Source organism: Garra rufa, chromosome 25 (assembly GCF_049309525.1).
Source record: "Garra rufa chromosome 25, GarRuf1.0, whole genome shotgun sequence".
NCBI classification, from domain to species: Eukaryota; Metazoa; Chordata; class Actinopteri; order Cypriniformes; family Cyprinidae; genus Garra; species Garra rufa.
Genome location: NC_133385.1, coordinates 20,808,199 through 20,834,430, shown reverse-complemented (window position 1 = coordinate 20,834,430; position 26,232 = coordinate 20,808,199). Strand labels below are relative to the sequence as shown.

At 38.2% G+C, this 26,232-nt stretch overlaps 1 protein-coding gene across 1 annotated transcript in view; it reads left to right on the top strand.

Moving 5' to 3' along the window:
* Positions 1 to 26,232, top strand: part of map1ab (microtubule-associated protein 1Ab) — a 57,207-nt gene that overhangs the window by 23,190 nt on the left and 7,785 nt on the right. Inside the window, exons 3-5 of the mRNA XM_073831440.1 lie at positions 16,642 to 16,724; positions 16,886 to 17,023; positions 17,100 to 26,192. Of these exons, the coding sequence (XP_073687541.1) occupies positions 16,642 to 16,724; positions 16,886 to 17,023; positions 17,100 to 26,192 (9,314 nt within the window). The remainder of the gene's footprint in view (positions 1 to 16,641; positions 16,725 to 16,885; positions 17,024 to 17,099; positions 26,193 to 26,232) is intronic.

Below are 26,232 nucleotides of genomic sequence, written 5' to 3'. Positions count from 1 at the left end.
TGGTTCATATTATCGGGTAGGTTTAGGTGTAGTGCAGATGGTACATTATTTTAAAACGTCACATAGCATTAGAGTTACAGCCCCACTCAATGGACTTTTCAAGTCAGTACTGCAGTGACATGTACAAAACCAACGTCACATAAAACATACCATATGTACGTTCATCTGTTCCGGGAAAAAACACTCTTTTAGTACCACCCAGCGGACATTTCTGTTGGATACTGCAGTGATATATACTTATACGTATTTCATGTCTTGTGAAAAAGTTTCCATAGGTATGTTTTCGTCATGAGATCAGGTTGGTTATACGCACTTAACTCAATGCCTCAAACTGCCCATATGAAAACAACACACTTTTGTATGACTGTCCTAATTAGTCCAGTCTAACGATGAAATTACCTTGAAATTATGAGTAGCTATCAACTACTTTATCTAGCTGTTGCCAATATCAAATTTTACAAAGGAAAATGTCATGAAAAACAGCCGTGGTTGAATATTATGTCAGAATTAAACAAGAAAGAATGTATTCTCTAATGAATTCATCAAATATGTTGAAGAAAACCCATGAAAGATTTACGTTATTTAAAAAATCCACATCGGTATTATAAATATTTTGGACTATTGGGGGCGCCATTATTTTTGATGGCGCAAAATGGTTGCACTCGGTGAGCTACTGGCATTACCTGCTGCTATTTTTACTGCAACACAACTTAAAAAATAAAATACTGATACGATGCCACATTGTTTGGAATTTAGTTGTAATTTTCAGTCGAAGGATAACAAGAGAAGCGATATACGTCTTTGATGCTTTTCTAACGATGAGAAGAGGAGAAAAGAATGGGAAGATGCCTGTGGATGGATAAAACTTCCTAAAGACCTGCATCTTTGTTCTCTCCACTTCATCCCTGATGCCTTTGACGGTTTTAGTAGAGCACGGCTACTGAAAGAGCTTACAAACAGCAGAGACTAGAAACATTAGATGCCATCCTGTCAGGATGTAAACATGCCGACGCTTGTCATGACACCGCAGCCACTGAGGGAGTTTTTTTAGCGTGGATTTCACTTGATATCCAGGGGTGTTAAAGGAGTAGTTCACTTTCAGAGCAACAATTTACAGATAATGTACTCACCCCCTTGTCATCCAAGATGTTCATGTCTTTCTTTCTTTAGTCGATAAGAAATTATGTTTCTTGAGGCAAAAAAAATCTGGATTTTTCTCCATATAGTGGACTTCAATGGTGTCTGCGAGTTTGATCTTCCAAAATGCAGCTTCAAAGGGCTCTAAACGATCCCGGCTGAGGAAGAAGGGTCTTACCTAGCGAAACGATCGGTCATTTTCGAAACAAACTCACTATTTATGTACTTTCTAACCACAAATGCTTGTCTTGTCTATGTCTTCATGAACTTTTCCGGTTCAATACAGTTAGGGTATGTCAAAAAACTCAAAATCGTCTTACATCGCTGCAGAAGTACCGACCCAGTCTTTACAAAGTGAAAATGCAAAGAAGATCAAATGCCCTTTACAAATAAAAGGTGTATATAGCAGTGAGGTAGGACAATTTTGAAGTTGAAGAAGAAAACGAGGTGGGAGTTTTTCGACATACCCTAACTGGACTGGACTGAGACAAGACGATCATTCGAGGTTAAAAAGTATATAAATTGTCAATTTGTTTCAAAAATGGCTGTTCGTGGAATTGTTTAGAGCCCTTTGAAGCTGCATTTATTTATTCCTGAAATGTTTGCCTCAAGAAACATAATTTTTTTGTGACTGAAGAAAGAAAGACATGAACATCTTGGATTGCAAAGCTGTGAGTAAATTATCTGTACATTTTTGTTCTGAAAGTGAACTAATCCTTTAAGACTCCTTGTGAGGAAAAAATGATGGTACGGCATTTGGTTTAAGACTATGCTTATATCCATCACCATCTGTAAGCTCTTTCAGTAGCTGTGGTCATCATCAGTATTTTATTTTCCAGGTTGTGATGTGGTAAAAATAGCAATAGGTAGCGTCAGTAGCTCACCAAGTGCAACCATTTGACATCATCGAAATAATGGTGCCCCCATAGTCCAAAATATGTATAAAACAATGTGGATTTTTTAAATAACGTAAATCTTTCCTGGGTTTTCTACCACATATTTCAGTAAGAGACATCATTTAGGTTTTATTAAAGCAACACCAAAGAACTTCGCTCCCTCTACAGGTTGGAAGCGGAATTGTCCATTACCGCTGTCATAAATAATTTAGCCTACCGTCATGTCACATGCACGTTGTTTGGAGGCTATCCAGAACCGGCTTTGGAAATAACGATGTCCAGTGACAAGGTAGAGTATTTTGTATGACTTTATGAAAGTATGAAAACGAAATAAAACATAATAATGACATTGTTTGCTATTTATTTTAGCCGTAAAGCAAGTCGCATTTGTAATCTCATTACAAAACCGCGACCCGACGACCCAAACTTACATAGTGCTGTTATAGCCGATAGAGGGCCGCAAAGCGAATGCGGAAGTGACGTTTCACCCTGTTATGAGTTGATGAAACACTGACATGAGTTCGGAAACATTATTTTAAGGTAAAAAAACCTCTTTGGTGTTGCTTTAAGCCATACAAGTCTTTATAGGTTTGTTTAATGATCATGATTTCAGACTCCCCAACACTAGGCCCCTTATTTTACATTGAGCGGACTGTCTCTAGATACCATCATATACATCACATGACTGACAAAATTGACATTGTGACCCTGGACCACAAAACCAGTCTTAAGTAGCACAGGTATATTTGTAGCAATAGCCAAAATACATTTTATGGGTCAAAATTATCTATTTTTTCTTTTTACGCCCAAAACTAGGATAGGATATTAAATAAAGACCATGTTCCATTAAGATATTCCGCAAATTTCCGGCCGTAAATATATCAAAACTTAATTTTTTGATTAGTAATATGCATTGTGAAGAACTTGGACAACTTTAAATGTGATTTTCTCAATCTCTGCATCCTCAAATTCCAGATTTTCAAATAGTTGTATCTCAGGCAAATATTGTCCTATCCTAACAAAAAATACACTTAAAAGCAAAGCTTTTTTATTCATTTTTTGGATGATGTAAAAATGTCAATTAAAAAACATTGACTCATATGACTGGTTTTCGTGGTCCAGGGACATATATAGCGTTTTCGGGCTTTATATAGCACTTGAGGGAGGACAGTGCAATGCAGCAGCATCACAAACCACCAATAAAACGAATCTATGACTGTTGATTGTATGCACGAAAAGATACAAAACAAAAGACAAAAGAATAGGTACCAGCTATATTAAACGTTACTAAAAACTCACCTGTATATGCATTAGTCACTTACTTAGAATGTGTGAATGGATGCCAGATGTTTATAACCGGCCTATGGATAGCCCTATATAATGTAATATAATATTAGACATGAAAGGGTTACTTGTGGTGCATTGAAAGTATCACTAGCTCCCCCTCCTCCCCGCCTAACCCCTCTTCTTCAGACAGTAGCTGCATCTGTAGTTTAATTGGCGGGTGGCTGCAGCCAGAGTTGCTGCAACCATCCCGCTCTGCTCGAGAACCCAAATCTGCCAACCCACACACACACTCTCCGGCCCCTCCCACACACACACAGCAGTGACTGCGCTCCCGTGCACCCATCAGTCGCAAGACACACGACGCTCTGTGAAAGCGGCCCGCATCAGCATACGGTATGTATCACTTTCTGTCATGCAGACTACAGAGACAGCGTTCTAGCGTGCGATGCTGTCTCTGGCGTGACTTTTTACGCAGTGTCGCAGTGGTCCGGACAAAGAGTCTTGCAATGCAAACAGTCAGTGTGACACTTTGCTTTATGAGACTGACGTTGCGGAGGGTGCGTATCCTTATTTGACCGCATATTTGTCTGCTTCTTGACATTATTGATGACTTTGATCGCGTAATCGTGGTTTATGGGGCGCGCAACATACGCATTATGGTTCGTTTCGGTCGCGATACGTGACGACGAAAAAAAATAGGTAATTAAACGTTCATACAGTCGTTTAAATCTACCTGTAATATGTCTGGAGGGCAGATTATACGATCAACACCTTTCTGTGCTTTATCCAAACTAACTGGATTAATTTAGGCGATGGACGGAGGTTGGCGGAGAGCTTGCGCGGACCGGCTAACTTTATATGTTGCGTTGAAAATGTTTTTTATTATTATGTAACAGTTTGTGAAAATATTTGTGCGTTTGACAGTAGCTGTTTGAAGTGGTTTTGTCGTTTTATTATTTTGAGCTTGTGATAAATGACCACCGAAATGATTATAATGACGCACTTCTACATTGAGATATTTTAGGGAGGCTGTGTTAAGATGCTAAACGTGTACGTCTTTCTCTGGAGGAATATATCATGCTCAGAAGTTGTGAGGTATAATCTGAAATGTTCATGTTAGAGTTTCTAACGATTCTTGTTCATTAGCGATTCTTTTAGTACTTTTGTGAAAGAAAATTTTAAACAAATGAAGTTTAATAATTGCTGCAGTTCGTTTTAGATTTCCACAAAAAATATTCTTGAGAAAGGCTATAGAAACTTATGTTTCACAGATATTCTAGATGAAACGTAATAAGTATTTTTACACAGATATACATTTAAAAAAAGAGAAAAGTGTGGTAACATTTAGGCCTATAAATCATTCCAAAAAATACCAGATTCCAATTAAACTCGTACTCGACAGAAGTAAATGCACTGTTTTAAGTCTTAATAAGTCGTACTAAATATAACGTAACACAGGCTACACGTATTACTTCATAATGACATAACATTTAGTTATAAATTAAACCTTAAAACGGTTTATTAGTGAGTAATTTGACGTTTTTTTATGATCGCGCTGTGTTTTGATTCACTAATAAGAATCGATGTTTTGATTATGAGTCATATGAATACAGTAAGCGCTCCAACAGTTTCTGAATTACTTTAAAGAGCCAGCTCACAAAGACTGCTGCATGTGATTCATTAAAAAGAACCGACTCAAAAGAGTCACTCGTTTGAGAATCAGACTGCACTGGTCGAGCTGTATGTTTTGATTTATTTAAAAGAACTGCCTCAAGCGCGTCATTTGTTCTGAATCAGACAACACTGCTTGCGCCGTATGTTTTCATGCACTAAAAAGAAACTGACTCACGACCGACTGAATACAGTAAGCAGTCCAACAGTTTTCGATTTTCTTTAAAGAGCCAGCTCGTATAAGGACTGCTCTATGTTTTGATTCATTAAAAAGAAATGACTCAAAAGAGTCACTCGTTTGAGAATCAGACTGCACTGGTCGCACGGTGTGTGTTTTGAATTACTAAAAAGAGCCGGCTCACAATTTTTGATTATGAGTCATATGAATTAAGTAAGAGCTCCAACAGTTTTTGATATACTTTAAAGATCCAGCTCATATGTACTGCTGTATGTTTTGATTCATTAAAAAGAACCGTCTCAACCGATTCATTCGTTCAGAACTAGACAACAGTGTTTGCGCTTTATGTTTTGATTCACTGAAAAGAACTGACTCATGATTTTTTGATTATGAGTCATAAGAATACAACAAGCACATATGTACTGCTGTATGTTTTGATTCATTCAGAAGAACCGTCTCAAACGATTCATTTGTTTGAGAATCAGACAACACTGGCCGTGATGTATGTTTTGATTCACTAAAAAGAATCGACTCACGATTTTTTGATTATGAGTCATATGAATACAGTAAGCGCTCCAACAGTTTCTGATTTACTTTAAAGAGCCAGCTCATAAGGATTCCTGTATGATTTGCTTCATTAAAAAGAGCCGACTCAGAGTCACTTGTTAGAGAGTCAGACTGCACTGGTTGAGCTCTACGTTTTGATTCACTAAAAAGAATCGACTCACATTTTTTGATTATGAGTCATATGAATACAATAAATGAGCTCTTTAGGACTGCTGTATGTTTTGATTCGTTAAAAAGAATGTCTCAAATGGCTCATTCGTTTGAGATTCAGACAGCACTTGTCTCGCTGGATGTTTTGATTCTGATTTACTAAAAAGAACAGATGCAATTTTTTAAACATGAGTCAAATGAATACAATGAGCACTTCAAAAGTTTTTGATTTTTGATTGATTTTTGAAGATCCAGCTCATATGTACTGCTGTATCTGATTCATTAAAAGGAACCGGCTCAAAAGAGTCACTCGTTTGAGAATCAGACAACACTGTTCGTGCTGTATGTTTTGATTTACAAAAAAGAACCAACTCATGATTATTTGATTATGAGTCATTTAAATACAGTAAGCGCTCCAACAGTTTTTGATTTAATTTGTACTGCTGTATGTTTTGACTCATAATTTTTGATTATGAGTCAAAATGAAAACAGTGAATCAACTCAAAGGAGTCATTCATTTGAGAATCAGATTGCACTGGTCGCACTGTATGTTTTGATTCACTTAAAAGAACTGACTCACGTTTTTTGATTACGAGTCATGAATACAATGAGCGCTTCAACAGTTTTTGATTGATTTACCAAAAAGAACTGACTCGAGTCATTCGTTCTGGTATCTGAATACACTGTTCACACAGCCATTCAGGAATCGGACTGCACTGGTTCTGCTGTAAGTTTTTGATTAAAATGACTTAGTCTCGCTGTATGTTTTGATTCATCAAAAAAGAACCGTCTCAAATGACTCATTCATTTGAGAATCAGACAACATTGGTTGCGCTGTATGTTTTGATTCACTAAAAAGAACCGACTCACTATTTTTTGATTTTGAGTCATATGAATACAGTAAGTGCTCTAACAGTTTTTGATTTACTTTAAAGAGCCATCTTATAAGGACTGTTGTATGTTTTGATTCATATAAAGAACTGACTCGAATCATTCGTTCTTATCGTACTGCACTGGTTCTGCAGTAAGTTTTTGATTAAAATGACTAAAAAGAACCAACTCAAATGACTCATTCGTTCTACAATCCTAAAATTACATCCAAATAAATCTAAAATACTGGCTTTGTCTCAAAATCTAGTAAGATGCCTTCCTCGACAGCATTCCACGAAACTTATAATGCTGCCTGGGTAGTTCACAGTAGTTCCTTTTCGACAGACACCTCTACCAATCTAAATAATATACAATTCTACAAAATCTTGATACATTCATAAACAAAATTAGCATTCCATGATTATGATCCCCAAAATGCTGTCTAGCCTGTCAGTAAGTTTTGACAGCCACTGATTCTTTGCTGCTCCATGACTCAGCGCTGCTGTCTGTGACTCTTTCTCTCTTTTCCCATCTCTCTCTCTCTTTCTAGTCGCAATACGTTTGTGCATCTGGCCGCTTAAGAACCATTCACGAAAAATAATGACTTAAATGGATGACTCGCTCCATGTTTAAATATCATTGTGAAGGCCAATTAAACCCACAATATGACACTTTGCCTCATTCGCCACAGCTGACATTTGAGTCGTTGCGTACTGTTTTGCTCTGAACTTATCTACATATTTCACAGGAGTGCAAAAAACATCAATGAACCAAATCAGACCTGCTTGACCTAACTAAGTAGCTATTTTAATAAGGAGGTGATGGTCTTGTTAACTTTTGAGGAGATACTGGGGAATATTTTAAGTACGTTTGTCATCTCAGTGCTGAAATGATTCAGTTTCTTAGTTCTCTTTTCTGATGCAACTGTCTTGGCACCCACTGACATCAATAGGTCTAACAGCTTTAGCTGCTGAGTCATTGTCCCATTGGTACTGGTAGTAGAGGTGCAGAGTGGACCTGGTTTACTTTGTGTGTTCCTTCAAAATATATAATCATATTTAATTGTAGCACTATGTTATTTGGCTTTAGAGGGATTCGTTATTAAGCTTTCATGATATCATTGATGCAAGGCTCAATGTTAGGACACTGAAGGGCACGTCCATCTGCCACAGAGTAAAAATGGGGCATTGAAGACATTAATGACAAGGGCAACTGGCTGCTTGGGCTTTACCAAAGTGACTCATGCTTTGTTCTGTTTGACATTGGAAAATGCTGAGAAAGGAACAGCCATTTTAGGCCTACAGTTTCCACGAAAAACACAAATGAACGGGGTCCAACCTAGAAAATATTAGCAACTCAACTTTGGACTTGCTGGATAATCCTACCAGATTTAGAAACGGTCATTTGAGACAAACAACCTCTCATTGGTGGATTACTTAGCGGAAAGGGATACAATTTAAGTGGCAGGTGCCCGTCTGTGTATTGTAGCATTTTTAATAACAAATAAATCTCTTAGACAGGTTTGTCATGTCCGTGTCCTCAAACATTTAACCACAATGATTGCTTTACTGCGGTCAAAACAAACCGTTAAATTGTAATTTACTTGTTTACTCTGAGTATTTACACTGTGTCAGCTCATTAGCCGATTTTAAATGTATACAGTAGAACTTTATGTAACGGCTCATGGCACCTGCTCATTAAGTTCGTACTAAAGCAGCTTTCAATATAGAGGGAATTTAAACATTCTTGATAAAAGTGTGGCTGACCTGCACGTAAACGCACGATCACTGTGAGGTGATACAATGTAGTAGTCTGCCATTTGCTTCAAACTAGCCCTTTGGTGACATATTTTAGTCTATTATTCATTCTTCCGAAAGGCATTTGTGTTGGTGGGTATGTGGGTGAGTGCGCAAACGGCCATCATCCCTGGGAGCTTGCAAATTTAGTGTGGGAGGATCACCCTCTCTTTTCTTTGTAGTGCTGCAGTGAGAATTCTTCCACTGCTGTTGATTCACTCTGGTCTAAATTAGCCGGTCTAAATTGTTGCTTGTTCTGGTTTAAGATCTTTTAACTCATCATAAAGATTGCCTTAGGAGATTTTCTGTGTCAACAGTTGTTGTTTTTAGTCTTTGTGTGAAATGTTACTGCAGCAGAACAGGATAATGGGAATGGGGAATGATAGCTTCTGTAATCTGTGAGTATCTAAGCTTGGGTTCAGTAGTACATCTTTAGTTTACTTAAAAATGCATGTGGATGAGACATCGCCACCCAATATTTAAAGTATAATAATGACAAGCTAACGTGTTGATTTTAAAGGATTAGTTCAATTCCACAATAAAAATTTCCTGATAATTTACTCACCCGTATTGTCATCCAACATGTTGGAAAAGTCATGTGCTGTTAGTTCTTCATGTGTACTTCGGTTCAAAATGGTAGGGCAGGGCAAAAAACTCCTTTTGTCCTCCAACTTCAAAATTGCCCAGCATCATTGTTTTTTACCTTTTTAAATGCCGTTTGACTTTCTTTGCTAACACTGGGCCAGTATTTCTGGCTACGTAACACGTGCATGAGGTCGAGCTAGTGCAAGATGAGCATTTGTGATTAAAAAATAGGAAATTTGTCTTTTTTTTTTTTAGAAAATGACAGATCATTTCACTTGATAAGACCCTTATTTCTTGGCTGGGATTGTGTAGAGCCCTTTGAAGCTCCATTAAAATGGCAGTTTGGATCTTCAACCCGTTGATCCCCTTTGAAGTCCACTATATGGAGAATGTTTTCCTCAAAAACTAAATTCTTTTCAACTGAAGAAAGAAAGACATGAACATCTTTGATGGCATTGGGGTTAGTAAAGTATCAGGAAGCATTTGTATTCTAGTAGTGAACTAATCCTTCAAGTTTTCTTTCTTATTGGCTCCTTGTTTTTCTAATCCATTTTCAGTGATTTTATGCTCACAGTTTTATTTGGTTTTATGCAGTCAGTAGCAATACCAGTTTTAAGTCCCAAGATGGCGGCAAAAATCATGAGCTCTTTTTAACAGGATCTCTTCATATTTGGTACAAAAAGATTTATGATGCTAATACAGCATATAGCTGTCTGGCTTTGCTCATGTAACTTTTAAAGGCCTGGGGTACTTTCATTTGTTAGTAGTCATCTGAATATCTTATTCTAATGTTAAATGAATTATGCATGAAACAGGTCACTTTGTGCCTTTTTTTATTAAAAATGACCTACTACATACTTGGATTTGAAGGATTACAACATAAATACTCTAGATCTATTTATGCATCAAATGTTATGATTAGATGCATTATGTTTTCACATCCACCAATAAGCTGGCTGTAAATCATCTGGTTAAGGAACTGTGGAAACATGGACATTTCAAAGCAGATGCTGACTCACAGAACAGACCCTATGTCCTCTCTTAGATCAGAAGGTGTCTGCTATTTATACTCCTTTCTACCCGCTCCTCTATATTGCAGTTAAAACCTGTTATTAACGTCTCAGCGTGTGTATTTTTCCATCACTTGGTGTGTACTCGTGACATTTTCCTTTATTTGAACTGTCTACCCACCAGTGTGCTGGGTATATATTATATCTTTGCACAATAAGGCCAATTATCTAGATTAAAAGATGCACTATAGCAAGCTATAGTAGTTTCTTTAAGGTCTAATGCGTTTCTCTATTGTTCTTCTGTTCCTGCCTGTGTCAAATTTATGTGGCCATGTTAGGTATAGAACGATAAGAAGTCTTTGTGGCAACGGGACATATTGTGAAATGCCGCAGTGTTGTGGAGTCCCGTCAGTGTTGGAGAAACATCCAACCCTTATTCAGGACCACAAAGATGTGGCTTCAAATGCTAATGAACGGGCTGTGTGGAGGCATGATCTCATAGTTGGCTCAGGTTGAGGTTGGAGTTTTCTGGCCCCCCAGGAAACAGTGGTACAGAACCAACAATCTTCTTGTACCCTTTTCTTGTTTAAAACTTGCTTCCTGTGTAGCCCACATCTTGCCTAAAATAAAATGCTGAAATGCTACGTACGTTGTATAAAGTAATCAAATGTATTAAAACACTGCATATTCTTCACTGTGTAAATTAAATGTATATTTCTTCTTATCAAAGTTACCAAAGTGATTTAGTCAAAATCGGTGAGAGATTTCCTCTCTTTTGCTGTTTGATTAACATGAATGACAGACAGCAGGAATATTAGACTGCTGTCACTTTAATAGCTACCTGGATCCAATATACTGTTACACATGTGTTTTCTTTCTTAGCTGTTTGCTTTCACTTAAGACCTACTTTTTTTGGCATTTTGACACATAAAAGCGTCAGCTCAAAAATGGTTTTGCAAACAGCACGAGCATATAGTGAACGGCTAAAAATCACATTTTTTAAAACCGCAATACTTAAAAAAGGCACGCAAACGATACGTTTTTATGAACATGTAGCACAGCAACGTCATATAAGTGCGTAACCGCAATAGAGACGATAGTCCAAAATCTGTACCGGTTGACAAATTTAATAAATTAAATATTAAATTATCTGTTTGCTTTTATAGTTTTTAGTGCCACGTTAAATAAAAAAAATCTACAATTATGAGAATAAAGTAGAAACATTTTGAGAATTCAGTTGAAATGTTTTGAGAATAAAGTCAAAATGTTTCAAGATTAAAGTCAAAATTGAGAAAAAAAGTTGAAATGTTTTAAAAATAAAGTCGGAATTTTGAGAATAAAGTCAAAATGTTTCAAGGCTGAAGTCAAAATGTTTTGAGAATAAAGTCGAAATGTTTCGAGAATAAAGTCGAAATTTCAAGAATAAAGTCAAAATTTTTCGAGAATAAAGTCAAAATATTTCAAGAATAAAGTCAAAATTATGAGAATAAAGTCGAAATATTTCAAGAATAATCAATCCAGGCCATTTGCATGCGCAATAGGCTAGAATATTACTCTCAAAATATTATAACTTTAATCTCGTAATTAATTCTTATAATTTTGACTTTATTCTCAAAACACTTCAATTTTATTCTCATAATTTTGACTTTTTGACTATTGTCAGAATATTATGACTTTAATCTTGTTATCTCATCATAGATTGCATATGCAGCTTCATTTATGCATTTTATCAATTTCTGTTTTTCAATGACTTTATTCTTGAAAATGTAAACTTTGTTCTCGTAATTTCGACTTAATTCTCAAAATATTTAGACTATTCAAGTAATATTTCAACTTAATTCTCGTATTATTTAGACTTTATTCTTGTCATTTTGACTTTATTCTCAAAATATTATGACTTTAATCTCGTAATCTCAGGTTTGTTTTATTTTTTAATGTGGCACTAAAATTCCATCGTACTTTGCATATGCAGCTTCATTTATGCATTTTAGCAATTTCAATTTCTAGACTACCATCTTATTGTGCTAACTATTAAACATCACTATTTTTGAATTCTGTGAACCAGTATTGCCAGTATAATAGTTAAAAATCAGAAACGGTCAATGCAAATGATGTATAAAAGCACAACATGCACTCTTGTAGGGTCACTGTGCCACTGCCACACCCTTTACCCAGGTGGCTGTCTGAGATTCAGTGACACATCCGCGATAAAAGAGGCTTTAATATGCTTAACAGCAGAATCATTGGGCATTGCCAAATCACAGGACTAGGATTACCAGAAGAAACTAGGGCATTCGCTTCTTGTGTAGATGCAACAGAGAGCGACAAAGTCTGAAGAAATATTGGGTTAGTGTTGTTTTAGGGCTTTACAGAGTGTATAGAGCATTAAATCATGTACAGTGGCAGAAATTGCTCATCTGCAGGAATGATGGCACCTAGTGGTGTAATCTATAATACTTTCTGACTATTACTTTAATGGATTTTTTTAAATTTCCCATCCTACGTCTCTCAACCAGAGGACTTGACTAAGACTGGATTGATGACACATTTATGGGATTACAATAAATCCCTCAAAAGTAACATTAATTCCCTCCGTTCTAAAAAGCTAGTTAGCTACAGTAGTTCATTTTGCATTTTAAATAAAAGGAAATGCCATAACATTGCACAACCTCTGTGTCAGCTGTACATGAAATGGGAATTAAATGGCGTGTTCCACTGGGACAAACAGATTTAGTGTTGCTAATACAGTGCGCTACAGCAAGACTTGCCGTTCACAAGGTTATTTGCTCCCAGAGGCACACAAGACGGTGGCATGAGCGACTGTTTTAGATGCTCGGATGAGGCGATTCTGTTCCCAAACTTCCACAGGCCTCAATCTCTTGGGTGACCATATCTAGAGCAAAATATCTGGAGCAGCGCGGATGCTTGGTCTGTCTTCTAGCATAGCACTGTTTGAGCTTATTTTAACAGAGTGCTCTCATTTTCAGAGTTCATGAGCAGATATTTATATCAAGCAGGTCAGATGAGGTAGGACTGGATCTCTACAGTGAGACCTTCTTAAAAATGACTTGGTGTTTTATGATTCTAATGCGATTAAGATGTTAGTGCTATAAAATGTAAGTAATAATCAGTGGTTATGGAGTTGCTTGTTCTTTAACAGATTCACTGGATACCTTAGACTTAGCCTTGGACTTCTGTCTGGACTGCTACAAAGCTACATTCTTTCCTGTTCTTTAGTGACTGTGGAAAAGTGCCAAAGGGAGTAGTGGAAACTGGATGCTGGCTGAACACACCGCTCTGCTAAACCATCTGTTTATTTTTAAATGGCAAAAGTGGTTTTGTGGTTTTTAAACCCATTTGATATCATCAATATGCTAATAGGCTCCCAAAAATTTACAAAACTCATTTTTAGCAGATATACACATTAATACATTTTTTTTTTCAGAAAAAAATTTGTGATATTATGCAAGATGCATTACCATTTTTATTGTCCAATAAAATACTCTCTAAAATGAAAATAATGCCATCCATGAGTAAAAAATCATGGTTCATGTTTCTGATGTAACTAAAGCCTAACTGTTTTTAGAAAGTGATGAACCCTTTGGTACGTCGTGCCAAAGATGCTATTATTTTGATGACGTTAAATGGTCGCACTCGAACTAGTGCTACCTGTTGCTACTCTTACCACAACAGAACTCGGAAAATAAAATACTGATACGATGACCACGGCTACTGAAAGAGCTTACAGGTGGCAATGGATAAAAGTGTTTAAACTAAATGTCGTACCATTGATTTTTTCCCACAAGGAGTCTAAACGCCCCTGGATATTGAGTGAAATCCACGCTAAAAAAAACTCTGTGGCTGCAGCATCTTGACAAGCATCAGCATGTTTACATCCTGCCAGGATGGTATCTTGCGTTTCTTTTCTCTGCTGTTTGTAAGCTTTTTCAGTAGCTGTGGTCTATTACACTGTAAAAAAAAACACACAATTTGTTGAGTCACCTTAAAAAATGTGTTACCCTGCTGCCTTAAAATTTTAAGTTCAGTCAACTCAAATACGTTTAGTCAACTTGAAATGTTGTACTAAGTTGTACTAAGTGACAACTTAGATATTTGAGTTGACTAACCAAAAAATTTGGTTTGTTAAACTTCAAAGCACCCAGCTGCCTTTAAAATTTAAGTTGAATCAACTCAAATATCTAAGTTGTCACTTAGTGCAATTTAGCATTTCAAGTTGACTAAACTTTTTTGAGTTGAGCGAACTCTTAAAATTTTAAGGCAGCCGGGTAACAAATAATTTTAAGTTGACTTAACAAATTGTTTTTTTTTTACAGTGTAAAAGGTCCAAAGTGGAGAGAACAAAGACGCGGGTCTTTAGGAAGTTTTATTCGTCCACAGGCATCTTCCAATTCTATTCTCCTCTTCTTATCGCTAGGAAAAGCAGTGAAGACTTGCACACTTCTCTTGTTACCCTTTGACTGAAAATTACAACCAAAAACCGCACAATGTGGCATCATATTAGTATTTTATTTTCCAAGTGCAATATTTCCTAGTGCAACCATTTGACATCATCGAAATAATGGCACCCCCCATAGTCCATTTTTTTTAAATAACATAAATCTTACACTTGTTTTCTACTACACATTTTAGTAAGAGACCACATTTATGTACATTAAGCCATACAAGTCGTAATACTTAAGACTCCCTTTTCTTAAGATTTTCATCAAACAATAATGAAGAGCACACAATGCATTCAATACAAAGCCAACAGACCCATGTAGCTCTGGGCATTGTGCCTAAGGCAGAGCAACTGCAGTGCCTGAGACTTTCATACCTCCCTCGTTTCTTTGTACTTTGTCACTTTGTAAAGGGCAGCAGGGTCGGAGCTACTAGTTTCGGTGGCAGCCCGTATTATTTGCATTCAGTGCGTCCTGGTGAAATCTGTCTCACCAGTCTTCACATATGTTGTACTTTCACTTCTCATACCATCTGGCTCATAGAAGCAAGGCTGGGCTTAGGCCAGCTTGGTCCAAACCCCAGTCGTGCTGCGTTCAGCAGCTCTTTGATTATCCCACTAATTCCTCCATACACCCTGCTCTTATAACACTTTTTATACAACTGAAAGCACAGGATAAGTGTGTTTGGACTGGACTTTTGAGACGATGTAAAGACTTATGTTGCATTTGTGTCATGTGATTTTTACTTATTAGCTTGGCCTGGATATCCACTTATTGTAATTTACACTTAAAACCCTAAACCCTTTACTCATGACTGTAATCCAAATGTTCATGATGTCTCATTAACGGGATTCTTGCAGGACTGTCCTTGAAATACATTTGCGCTAAGGTTGTCTTGTAGCTGTGGATATGCTGTTCTGTACATCTTGGGAGTCCTTTTCTAAATGAATAAATATTGATGTGAATGATGGCTATGGCTTTCTGTGTTACTCCTGCTGCAGGGACATTCATTTTGATTAACATTAATCAATCATACGGCTGCTATCATTGACTTTCAAGTCAACAAATCAATGCAGTGTTATTAAGGAAACATGCTTTAAAGGATTAAGCTTTTGGCTTTGTTGGGCATAAGTTACGATTTAGCATTTAGACCTATTCCTGAATAAGTTTTTCCAAATCATTTAGATGAGTGAGTTTTACTTTTTTTTTGCAGAATACTGGAATACAGTTTTGGGGAGCAACTAACTAAAATTATCTAACCTTTTCCAGTAAAGTAGCAAATGTTTTCAAAGCTGCTTCCAATGATCATATTGTATTTTGAATGTCATATTTCTCAAATGTAGTACTGGAAAGCCTGATTTGTTCTACTGAATCATTTAATTCTAAACAGCTCTCTCAAAAACAGCTCATATGTAACACTGGAAGGTTAAATCTTAAAGTGATTTATTTAGGTGAATCAGACAGTAAATGAACAGAATCAAAAAGATTTACTAATTCAAGTTCCTTTATGGTTTTCCAGAATTCTTTATAGCAGCATATTTAGTTTATTACTATGTTTTTGATTCAATTATATAACTAGGGAATATTCTTATTTTATTAATTATATTTGTGAATTTATGAAATCAAATTTGATGTTATCACCCTCTTATTTATCCATTCATTTAAACTTTCATTATTTTGCCTTCATTGTAGCTTCATTGTAGTTAGCAGCTTAACTGCTATTAAGAAAGAGTAGCTTGAATGTAGTTTAACTAGTTCAAATAATTAATAACCAGAAGCTTAACACTTTTTGAAAAGCCAATAGAAAGCACAATAATTTCTCTTAAGGGATTTGTGTGAGATTACTATGTTTACAGTTCTTCAAATGCTTAAGGTTCAGGCGGCCATTTCTATCTTTTCACTTTCTGTATGGGAGTTTTTTCTTTACAGGATGACCTTTAACTAGTCTGTATCTCCATGCTGCATTTGTTTTAGATGAGATTTTCACATTGTGAATAGGCTCATTGAGTCTAGTCATACTGTGTGTGTTTCTTCCAGGTCAAAGGACTCTGCACCACAGAAGTGATGTTCTTGAGACGGTTGTATTAGTGAACCCATCAGAAGATACTGTTATCTCTGAGGTAGGTCTCTGGATAAGATGCTGCATGTTTCTAATAAAGATAAATAATAGGTTTGATGTTAAACTAAATAACATTGTTGAAGTACAACCTTGCCGCAAACAGACTGACTGTAATAGACTAATGTGTTTTAAATGCCCTCTTTGTCTCTTATTATGTCCTAGATCCATTGTCTTGTATCTGACCCAGCTGTGCACAAGCTGCTGGTCCTGAGTGGGCAGAGTTCTGACCAAGGTGACCTGGTTCTCCAAACTGGAGTGTTCAGTCATCAAATATTCTCACGTGTGTTTGCTGATCCTGGGGTAAGTTTAGATAATAAAACTGTATTCAGATTGATAAAAAATATTTTCTAATTTTAAACTTGTTTTCCTCACATAGGTCAGTAATTTGCTATTTAAAGCCAGCTCCGGACAACGGGCATCACTGACTGTGTCTTGCCGTGGTGAGGCAGGCTGGAGCTCTCTGGGGCAACAGCAACACATTAGGGAGTTGCTGAATTATAGGCTGAATCCAGAGCCCACACTCCCTAAGATGGAGGGGGTCACTGAGTTTACCGAATACATATCTGAGACTGTGGATGTACCATCCCCATTTGACCTTCTTGAGCCTCCAACCTCTGGAGGATTCCTAAAGCTGTCAAAGCCTTGCTGCTACATCTTCCCTGGTGGACGGGGGGATTCTGCGCTTTTTGCCGTCAATGGTTTTAACATACTGATTGATGGTGGCTCTGACAGAAGGTCATGCTTTTGGAAGCTTGTCAGACATTTAGATCGTATTGATTCTGTCCTTCTTACCCATATTGGTGCTGATAATCTTCCTGGAATCAATGGACTCCTTCAACGGAAGGTTGCAGAACAGGAGGAAGAACAGTCTCAAGGCTCAACCACCTATAGCGATTGGATGAAGAACCTGATATCGCCAGAGCTCGGAGTTGTGTTCTTCAACGTACCTGAGAAGCTTCGCACATCAGAATCTAATTTGAAAGTCAAGCGAAGCATTGAGGAAGCCTCTCTTACACTGCAATACCTCAACAAGCTAGGAATTAAACCTGAGCCACTTTTTCGGGTGGTTAGTAATACCATCGAGCCCATCACTCTTTTTCATAAGATGGGTGTGGGCAGGTTAGACATGTTTGTCCTGAACCCTGTGAAGGACAGTAAGGAAATGCAGTTCCTCATGCAGAAGTGGGCCGGTAACAGCAAGGCCAAGACAGGGATAGTGCTTTCCAATGGAAAAGAGGGAGAAATATCTGTCCCGTATTTGACATCTATTACTGCTCTCGTTGTATGGCTCCCTGCCAACCCTACAGAAAAAATTATCAGAGTTTTGTTCCCTGGAAATGCACCGCAGAACAAAATCCTTGAAGGGCTTGAAAAGTTGAAGCACCTTGATTTCTTGCGGTATCCGGTAGCCACCCAAAAAGACATCAATTCTGGCGTTTCACCTTCAGCAGTAAAACAAACAAAGCTAAAGCAAAGAACTGACAGCAAAGAAAGTCTCAAATCATCTCCCAAGACTCATGCACCAGCTAAGCCTTTTAAGAAAGAAACCGACGAGCATGAGGATGTATCCATTGTCGAAATGAAGAGTGACTCTGTCAATGAGAACAAGGTTGAGAAAAAAGAAGAAAAGAAGCACACCAAGCCACTGAAACCGAAATCAGAAGTGACAGAAAAGAAAAAACTATTGAAGGAGAAACCACTGAAAAAACACCCCAAGGAAAGGGTGTCCAAAATGGATGAAAAGAAAGACAAAGAAAAAAGGGAAGTTAAGAAAGAAAAGCGTGAAATTAAAAAAGATGATGCTGTGAAAAAAGATGAGAAAAAGGTTAAAACTAAGGACACTTCAAAACCTGAACTGAGAAAAATAACTAAGCCTGACCTGAAACCTTTTACACCAGAGGTCAGGAAGACCCTCCACAAGGCCAAAACCCAAGGAAAACCCAAAACAATAAAGAGCAAACCTACAACTGCCAAGACAGAGAGTGCAGAGATTGCACCAAAACCAGTGGCTGAGAAGACTGAGCCTGAGAAACCGGAGAAAGGGATAGGAGAAGTAATATCTGCTCCATCTACTCCTGAAGATTTAACAAAAGAGTTTGATGAAATCAGACCCACTGAAATTACAGATCACTCTGAAGCCCCTAAAAGTGCCCTTACTGTCTCCGAATTACCAGCTGAAAGAGACAATGAAACTTCAAATGTTGCAGAGCAGCGAGAACAAGATCATGTTACAGAAACTGATATTGTGGAACAAAAAACTAGAGAGCAAGAAGCAGCACCATCAGCAGTAATCCAAGAAGTGCCATCAGCAGAAGTGAAAGAACAACAAGCTGAGCCCCAAACATCAGAATTAGAGAAATTTGAGGATGAGGGTGCTGCAATCGAAGATGAAGATGAGGAGGAGGTTGAGATACAGCCTGTTAAGAAGAAAACAGAGGAGGAGGAAGAGGAAGACATGGGAATAGGAGATGAAGAGGATGAAGGGGCAGCAAAGGAAACCAAAGACTTGGAGGGAGTGGACAGGAAACATGAAGTTGAGGAAATGGAGAAGCAAAAACAAGTGGAGGAAAGAAAGACTGTAGCTGAAGAGGAGCACTTTGAAGAAGAGGATGTGATTGAAAAAGCTGAGCTAGAGGAGGCAGAGGATTTGGATGCCATTGCAGATGAAGAAATAAAGGATCTCTCTGCTGAGAAAGTCAAGGAAGAAGAGGATGCATACTTGTCCAATGTTGGAGGTGTTACAGCTGGTGTTACCTCTACAGCTCAAGGAGCTGCAGCAGCAGAAAACCTATCATACATTCAGGATGAAACCATCCCAGGTTACTCTGAGACTGAACAGACCATCTCAGATGAGGAGATCCATGAAGAAGCAGAGGACAGAATACCACACCTTCAATATGAGGTTGGAAGCTATGAAGTCTCTGTCCCAGACCAACCAGGCTCCTTTGATGCCATCCATGGAATGAGAGAAATGCAAGCTGCTGCAATGAACAATGGAGCAGGCAAAGTATTGATTGGTGCACAGGAGCCACCTATTTCCATCTACACCAGCATACTTGCAGCGCCATTAGCTGAAGAGGAACATGTTTCTTCGGCAACGTCTATAACTGAGTATGACAAACTCTCTTCCTTACCCACTTCCGTTGCAGAAGATCAGTCAGTGGCATCTGTCACAGCACCTCAGACCGAAGAGACTGGAAAAAGTTCCCTAGTTTTGGACACCGTTCAACCGGTTACCCAGACTGAAGCCACCCAAGGAAAAGACTACCTACATTCAGCTGGAACCATCTCACCAACATCCTCCTTAGAAGAAGACAAGGGTTTCAAATCATCTCCCTCTGAGGAATCTCCACCACTTCCCTTGGAAGGCAAAACCGAGGGAATTGAGGTGGCTGCCCATTACGGTGATGAAGAGGAGGATGAGTATGAGGATCAAACACCAAATGTTGACATTTCGCTTGGACAGTTACAAGAAGCATACGCCTCACCTGATAAACTTGAACATAAGGAGAAAGAAATGGACAAACCCAAAAGTCCTGTGCCTTTAGTTCCTGATACTTCATCTGATGAAAAATCCTCACCACCTCAGACGGAGAAGGCATCAATATCGCCTTCTAAGGAGGACTCATCTTTTGAAGTACAAACAATACTCTCCTCTCCATTGCACAGTGTTTCTAAAGTTCCTGTTACTGAAGCTAGTGTGTTTCCAGATGTGGAAGACCGATGTATTAGCCCTGATGACAGCACTGTAAAAATGGCTTCTCCTACACATTCTGGACCACCTAGTGCGTCTCATTCTCCCCTCAGAATGTCACCTGTGGAACCGAAGGAAAATGTTCTCCTTACAGAGACTCATCAAGAACCAGGAGTGCCACTTAGCCCCACTGAAATTAAATCTGAAAAGGAGAGTGGGAAACAAAAACCTGGCATTTTAGATGAGAAAGAAATACCTCAAGCAAAGGAGGAAGAAAAGAAGATAATCCAGGAAGCAACCTCTGCACCATCTCCACTTGTTGATGACTTGTCAACTAGAAAAGAGAGTCTATCAATTCTACCATCAAAAGAAATAAGTGATACAAAGGTAATGCCCGATGTAAGTGTTGAAAAGAAGGGCGAAGTTGAAGAGGACTCAAAAGAGAGCAGCAAGGCTGTAATTCTTGAGGTTAAAGATAGCAAGCTATTTGATGATCATGACGTTGAAGAAACCTGTGATTTAAAGTCATCTACAGACAAAGAAGAGAAAAGAGAGAAGGAGGAAGAAAAGGAGGGTGAGAAAGATGATGCTGAAGGGAAGCATATGGAGAAAGATGAATTATTAAAGTATGCAGAGGTTACAGATAAAAGTGAAGTAATATCACAACCAGAAAAAGCAGCATTACCCTCTGAAGAGGATTTTGATAAGAGAAATGCAAATGAAGAACAGTTTCAGGATAAGAGTTTTCCAGCACTTCTGGAAAGTTCTCAGATAGAAAAACAGGAGAAACAGGTAGAAGAAATTCAGCCAGAGAAAGACGAAATATCTTCTAAATTGGACAAGGAATCCAAAGAGAAAGATCTGACTGATATATGTGTCCAGTCCACAGAAAGCTCAGACATCAAAGCAGAAACATCAACATCTCATGAATTAGCCAAAAAATACATGGAGACACAAGACACTGTAGAGACAGATTTGACAACTAAACCAGAAAAGACATCTGAGCAGAAATCTGAATCAACTGATATTTCACCTGAACAGGTGGCTTTAAAGGAAACGGATTCATCTGTCTGTATAAGCCCACTTAAAGAAGACACAGATGGCCTCAAATCTCAAATACAACAGTTAAGTGAAAAAACAGATGTTACCTTAAAGGATGAAGAAAAGGTAGAAAGTAAAAGTGAGGCTGAAATGATTTCAGCTGCCAAAGAACACAAAGATTCTAGGGATACATATGTAGAAAAAATTAAATCTGTGACGCAAGAGCAGATTTCCCTCTCAAAACCAGATGTTCAATCTACAGAGATGCATGTAGAAGTGACCATTATAGAGAAAGATATGTCTGGTAAAGATGTTCAAGAATCCATAGGGATGTCAGTGCAAGAGATGAAACCTCATATATTAGAGGCAGCTCTAAGTGAGACTGAAATTACTAGTAAACAAGATAAAGACTTGAAGGAGAAGCTATTGGAAGAAACTCAAACCACACAACATTTAGAAAAAACAGATGTATCATACAAAGAAGAGCCTCAAATAACACATTCCATCATTTCAGAGGACACAGATGAAACTAGCCAAGATGTTGAAACTGTAGAGGATATTAAATCCAAAACACAAATTTCCATTTTAGATAAAATGGATTTCTCACCAAAACTAGACCAAGAACATGAAGATGAACCACCAGAACTGAGCCAAAGTCAGGTTTTGCTGTCTGAACCTGAGAAATTAGATTTGTCTTCTGGAGATAATCAGGACCAGAAAAACAAAGAGTTTGTGAAGTTAACTAGCAAACCAGATGAAAAGTCTACAGAATGTCAGAATTTTGAAAAAACAGATAAGCTTACTATCTCTGAATCTGATTTTGATTCTAAAGTGAAAAGCGAACCTCAAACAATAACACCAGTGAAAGAAGATGTGCAAGCAAAAGATGATGAAATAAGCAAAGATATATTTGTCAAATCTGAACAACCTGTTGAGTTTAAAGACATTTCCTCAAAACCATATGAATCTAAAGATGAATATGTGGAGGATACTCAACTTCAGGTTTCTACAGATCAGTCAGTATCTGAGAGTGCAGATGCTAAAAAGGACCAACAGTATGAAGAAAAACACACTGAAGAGATTGTAACTAAAGTACCTCAAGCAAGTATGCCGACAGTTGTGCCATCTGACACAAAACAAGAACCTAAGACAACATCTGTAGAAGAAAGGCCAGAACAGATTTCAACAGAATCAAAAACTGTGGATTCAAAATCAGAACATGATACTGTAGACACACTGAAGGAAAGAGATCTTCCCATTGCAGAAGATAAAACAACTGATTTGAAAGAAAGCAAAGAGTCTGAGGAGAAATTAATGAAAGAAGATGCATCAAAATTGGTTTCAGATGAATTAGACACCAAAACGGACTTGGGAGCCAAACAGAAATCCCTGGTAGAATCTTCAGAGCAAATGTTTGAGACCTCAGATATGAGTTGTAAAGAAAAAGTGGAATTGAAAGATGAACCCAAAGAAGATATCAAACAAGACACATCATTACATGAAACCGATACTTTCCCATCATCAGACATTGGATTCAAATTAAATTTAGATTATAAAGAAAAATTCATTGAAGAAGCATCCTCAACTGTTGACAAAACAAAAGACACTAAGTCAACCTTTGAAACTACATTTCCAACTAAATTTTCAGATGAAGATGAAAGTACTGAGGAGGATGAAGGAGATGCTGTTTGTATGGGAGGGGCTGGTTCAAGACCATTATCAGTGGAACCTTGGAAGTCTGAAGAACCAAAGGCAAGCAGTTCAACACAACCACCTGAGACAAGTATGAAGATAGAGGAAATTGTGGCCCATTTAGAAGAAAAGGAGTTGACTAAAGATTCCAGTGGAGCATCACCTAAACCAGAGAAGGGATGTGAGGTGGATACCACATCACCTACACCTTCTACTACAGATACAAGTACTAAAGTTGTCTCAGAGACTCTAGCTGAGAGCAAACCAACAAGTATCACACTGCCCAGCTCTGACAGTCAAGCAAGTGTTGAGGATGACCAACATGAAACATTGCTTTCTTCAAAGGAAGCTTCAAAACCTGAGAAGGAGGCGGAGAGGGAAAGGGAAGGAGAACGAGAGGTTGCCTCTCCAGGGTTAGAGTCACACTCTGATTTTCAAAAGACTGGCAGTGCAGATAAGAAATGTGTTGAAAAGGCTGACAGCGATGGAATGAAATCTGATGACAAGATGACTTATGAAGTGGAAAAAGAAAGCTACGAAGCCTCTAAATATGAGCCATATGAAAAGCCCATTTCAAAAGACACTAAGAGGGAAAGAGAGGAAGAGGACCAGCTGCTTGGAGCTGCTTGTTCAGTAGAGGAACAAAGTGATGAAGAGCCAGTGTCTTTTAGCAAAGTTGATTACCAGACTTCACCTAGTATTCACAGCAGCCACAGTGCCTACTCAGAGCAAGATAATAAAGAGCGATACCAAGAAGAAGAATTGGTTAGAGAAGAAAGACCAGATCTTTTTGTCGACAATAGTTTTTCATATGACAGCAAAGCCAGTTTAGCAGCAGGTTCAAGCTTGTTTGCCTCTAGTGATTTGCAAGACAAATCAGAGAAATTAGAGAGAGAAGAGAAGGAGAAAGAAAAAGAAGACACACATTCTCCTCTTCAAGGAAAAGATGATATAAGTCATGTTAAATTGTCAGATAAAGAGCCATGTACATCTGCTTCCAGTCTTTCAAAACCTGACACACAAGAGAAAGACTATAAAACAGAAGAAACATTGTCAACGCCTCATTCAGAGGACCTGGACAAGACCAAAACCCATGTGGCTGAAGCTTCCCCTCCACAAGGGCTTCTTACATCATCACAAGATAAAAATCTACAGAGTCTAGCAACTTCATCATCATCTGTTTCCGATGAGAACAAAATGGAGAGTCCAATCTCAAGTGAAGGTATTAAAGATAAAAACAAACTGGACTCGGCTGAATGCCAAAGTGACCTGTTTTCTTCTGGTCGATACTCACCACCTGAAAAGGACATGCTTGCTGGCAGGTTATCACCTGAAGATCCCAGCACCTCCACTCCTGGTTCTTCAGGACAATCCATCAAAATCGATGACAATGTTCTTGCACTTGAGTGCACTGGCAAAACAGATTCTCTCTCCAGCAAGTCATTGATTGTGAGTGCGGAGACAGAGGAATGCTTGGTTAGAAGCCAAAAAATATTTGCAGAAGAAGAGGATGATTATGAGGAGGAGGAGGAGGAAGATGCAAGTGACTTGGATATTGAAAAGGGTGCAAGAGAGATGTCTGAGAAAGAGTCCAAAGTAGCATTTGATACCATGACTCCATCTAAACCACTTGAAACAAAACAAGAAGATACTACTGGTTCCTTAGCTTCTGGAGCAACTGCAGAAGTTCTACAGACAGAAACAATCAGTGATTCATCTTCAAAAAGGTCCCCCACAACAGAGTCTGTATTAGTACCTGGGGAGCACAAGGATGTAATCAGCAAGGAGGATGAACAGTCAAAGAAACAAGATATTACTTCAGTCCAATATGACATACCCAAAGCAAGTGAGGACAAACATGAACCACAGAAAACATCTGATAAAAAGCCTGAAGTGACTGAATCTCTAGCTGCTCAAGCAACCATGTCTGATGCAACTTACTCATCATCTTCATCCTTTAGTTACTCTTCTTCAACATCTGCCTCATATTCAACTGGTCAACACCTTGGAGAGGGTCTAGAAACACACATTAATATTCCTAGTGTCCAACTAAGATCAGATGGAGACAGTATATCATATGAGTACTCATCGCTAAAAGAGGAAGAGTCACCCATTATGGATTTACCATGCTTAAAAAAAGACGAATACATGGAAGTCTCAGACCGAATGACACCTGCTACAACAACAGCTGAATCAATATCTAGTCTTGCCAGGTTTTCTCCTCTCAGTCCCTTGGAGGAATCCAAATCGTTTCTTCAAGATCAAACATCATCGGCAGAGGAAAAGTCAGAGGAGGATATGTCAAGTATAATATCTGATAGGGATCATGTCTCTCCACCTAAACATGTAGCAGAGCCACATTCCTCAAAACCGCCAGAATCAGCAACTTCTGAGCAGGCAACTCACCCAACTGAGGTGGCATCTGCGACATCTCTTAAGTTTGACATTGCACCTTTGGAGAAGGCTGACTCGACAGATAAACAGTCACAGGAAAAATCCTCTGATGATGAGCCAGAGGATAGCAAAAGCAGTTTTGAGGAGGGAACCTTACCATGCAGAATTGAATGTGAAAGATCTCCAGCTACTGAAAATTTAAGCACAGCATCTTCACCAGAGCAACATGCTGATGTAAAACCCTCAACCACAATATTACATTCATTTGATGCTCAAACCACAGATGGATCAACAGAAACAACAAGTTCTCAGAAGATGCCAGTCACAACATGTGGGACTCTCAGTACTGACACACAAAGTGAACAAAGTATGAAGAAAGAAGGGGCAGAGAAATCTGAGGAAATTAAAGACTTGCCTGAAAAAGGACAGGAAGGGGTTGAAATTAAAGAAGCAAAAGTGAGCAAGATGGAATATGAAGAGCATGAGACAGATGAGAAAGGAGTAAAACATAAAGCAATGGAGGAAGAACAGATACACCCTGAAAAGATAGTTGAAGTGAGGTCAGAAAAGATGGGAGAGAGCCTAGATAATGGCAAGAAGTCAGAGCAGAAGAGTGATAGTGAAGGGAAAACCAAGCAGTCAAAAGAGGTAGAACAAATTGAAAAAATTGTAGAAAAGGAGTGTAAAG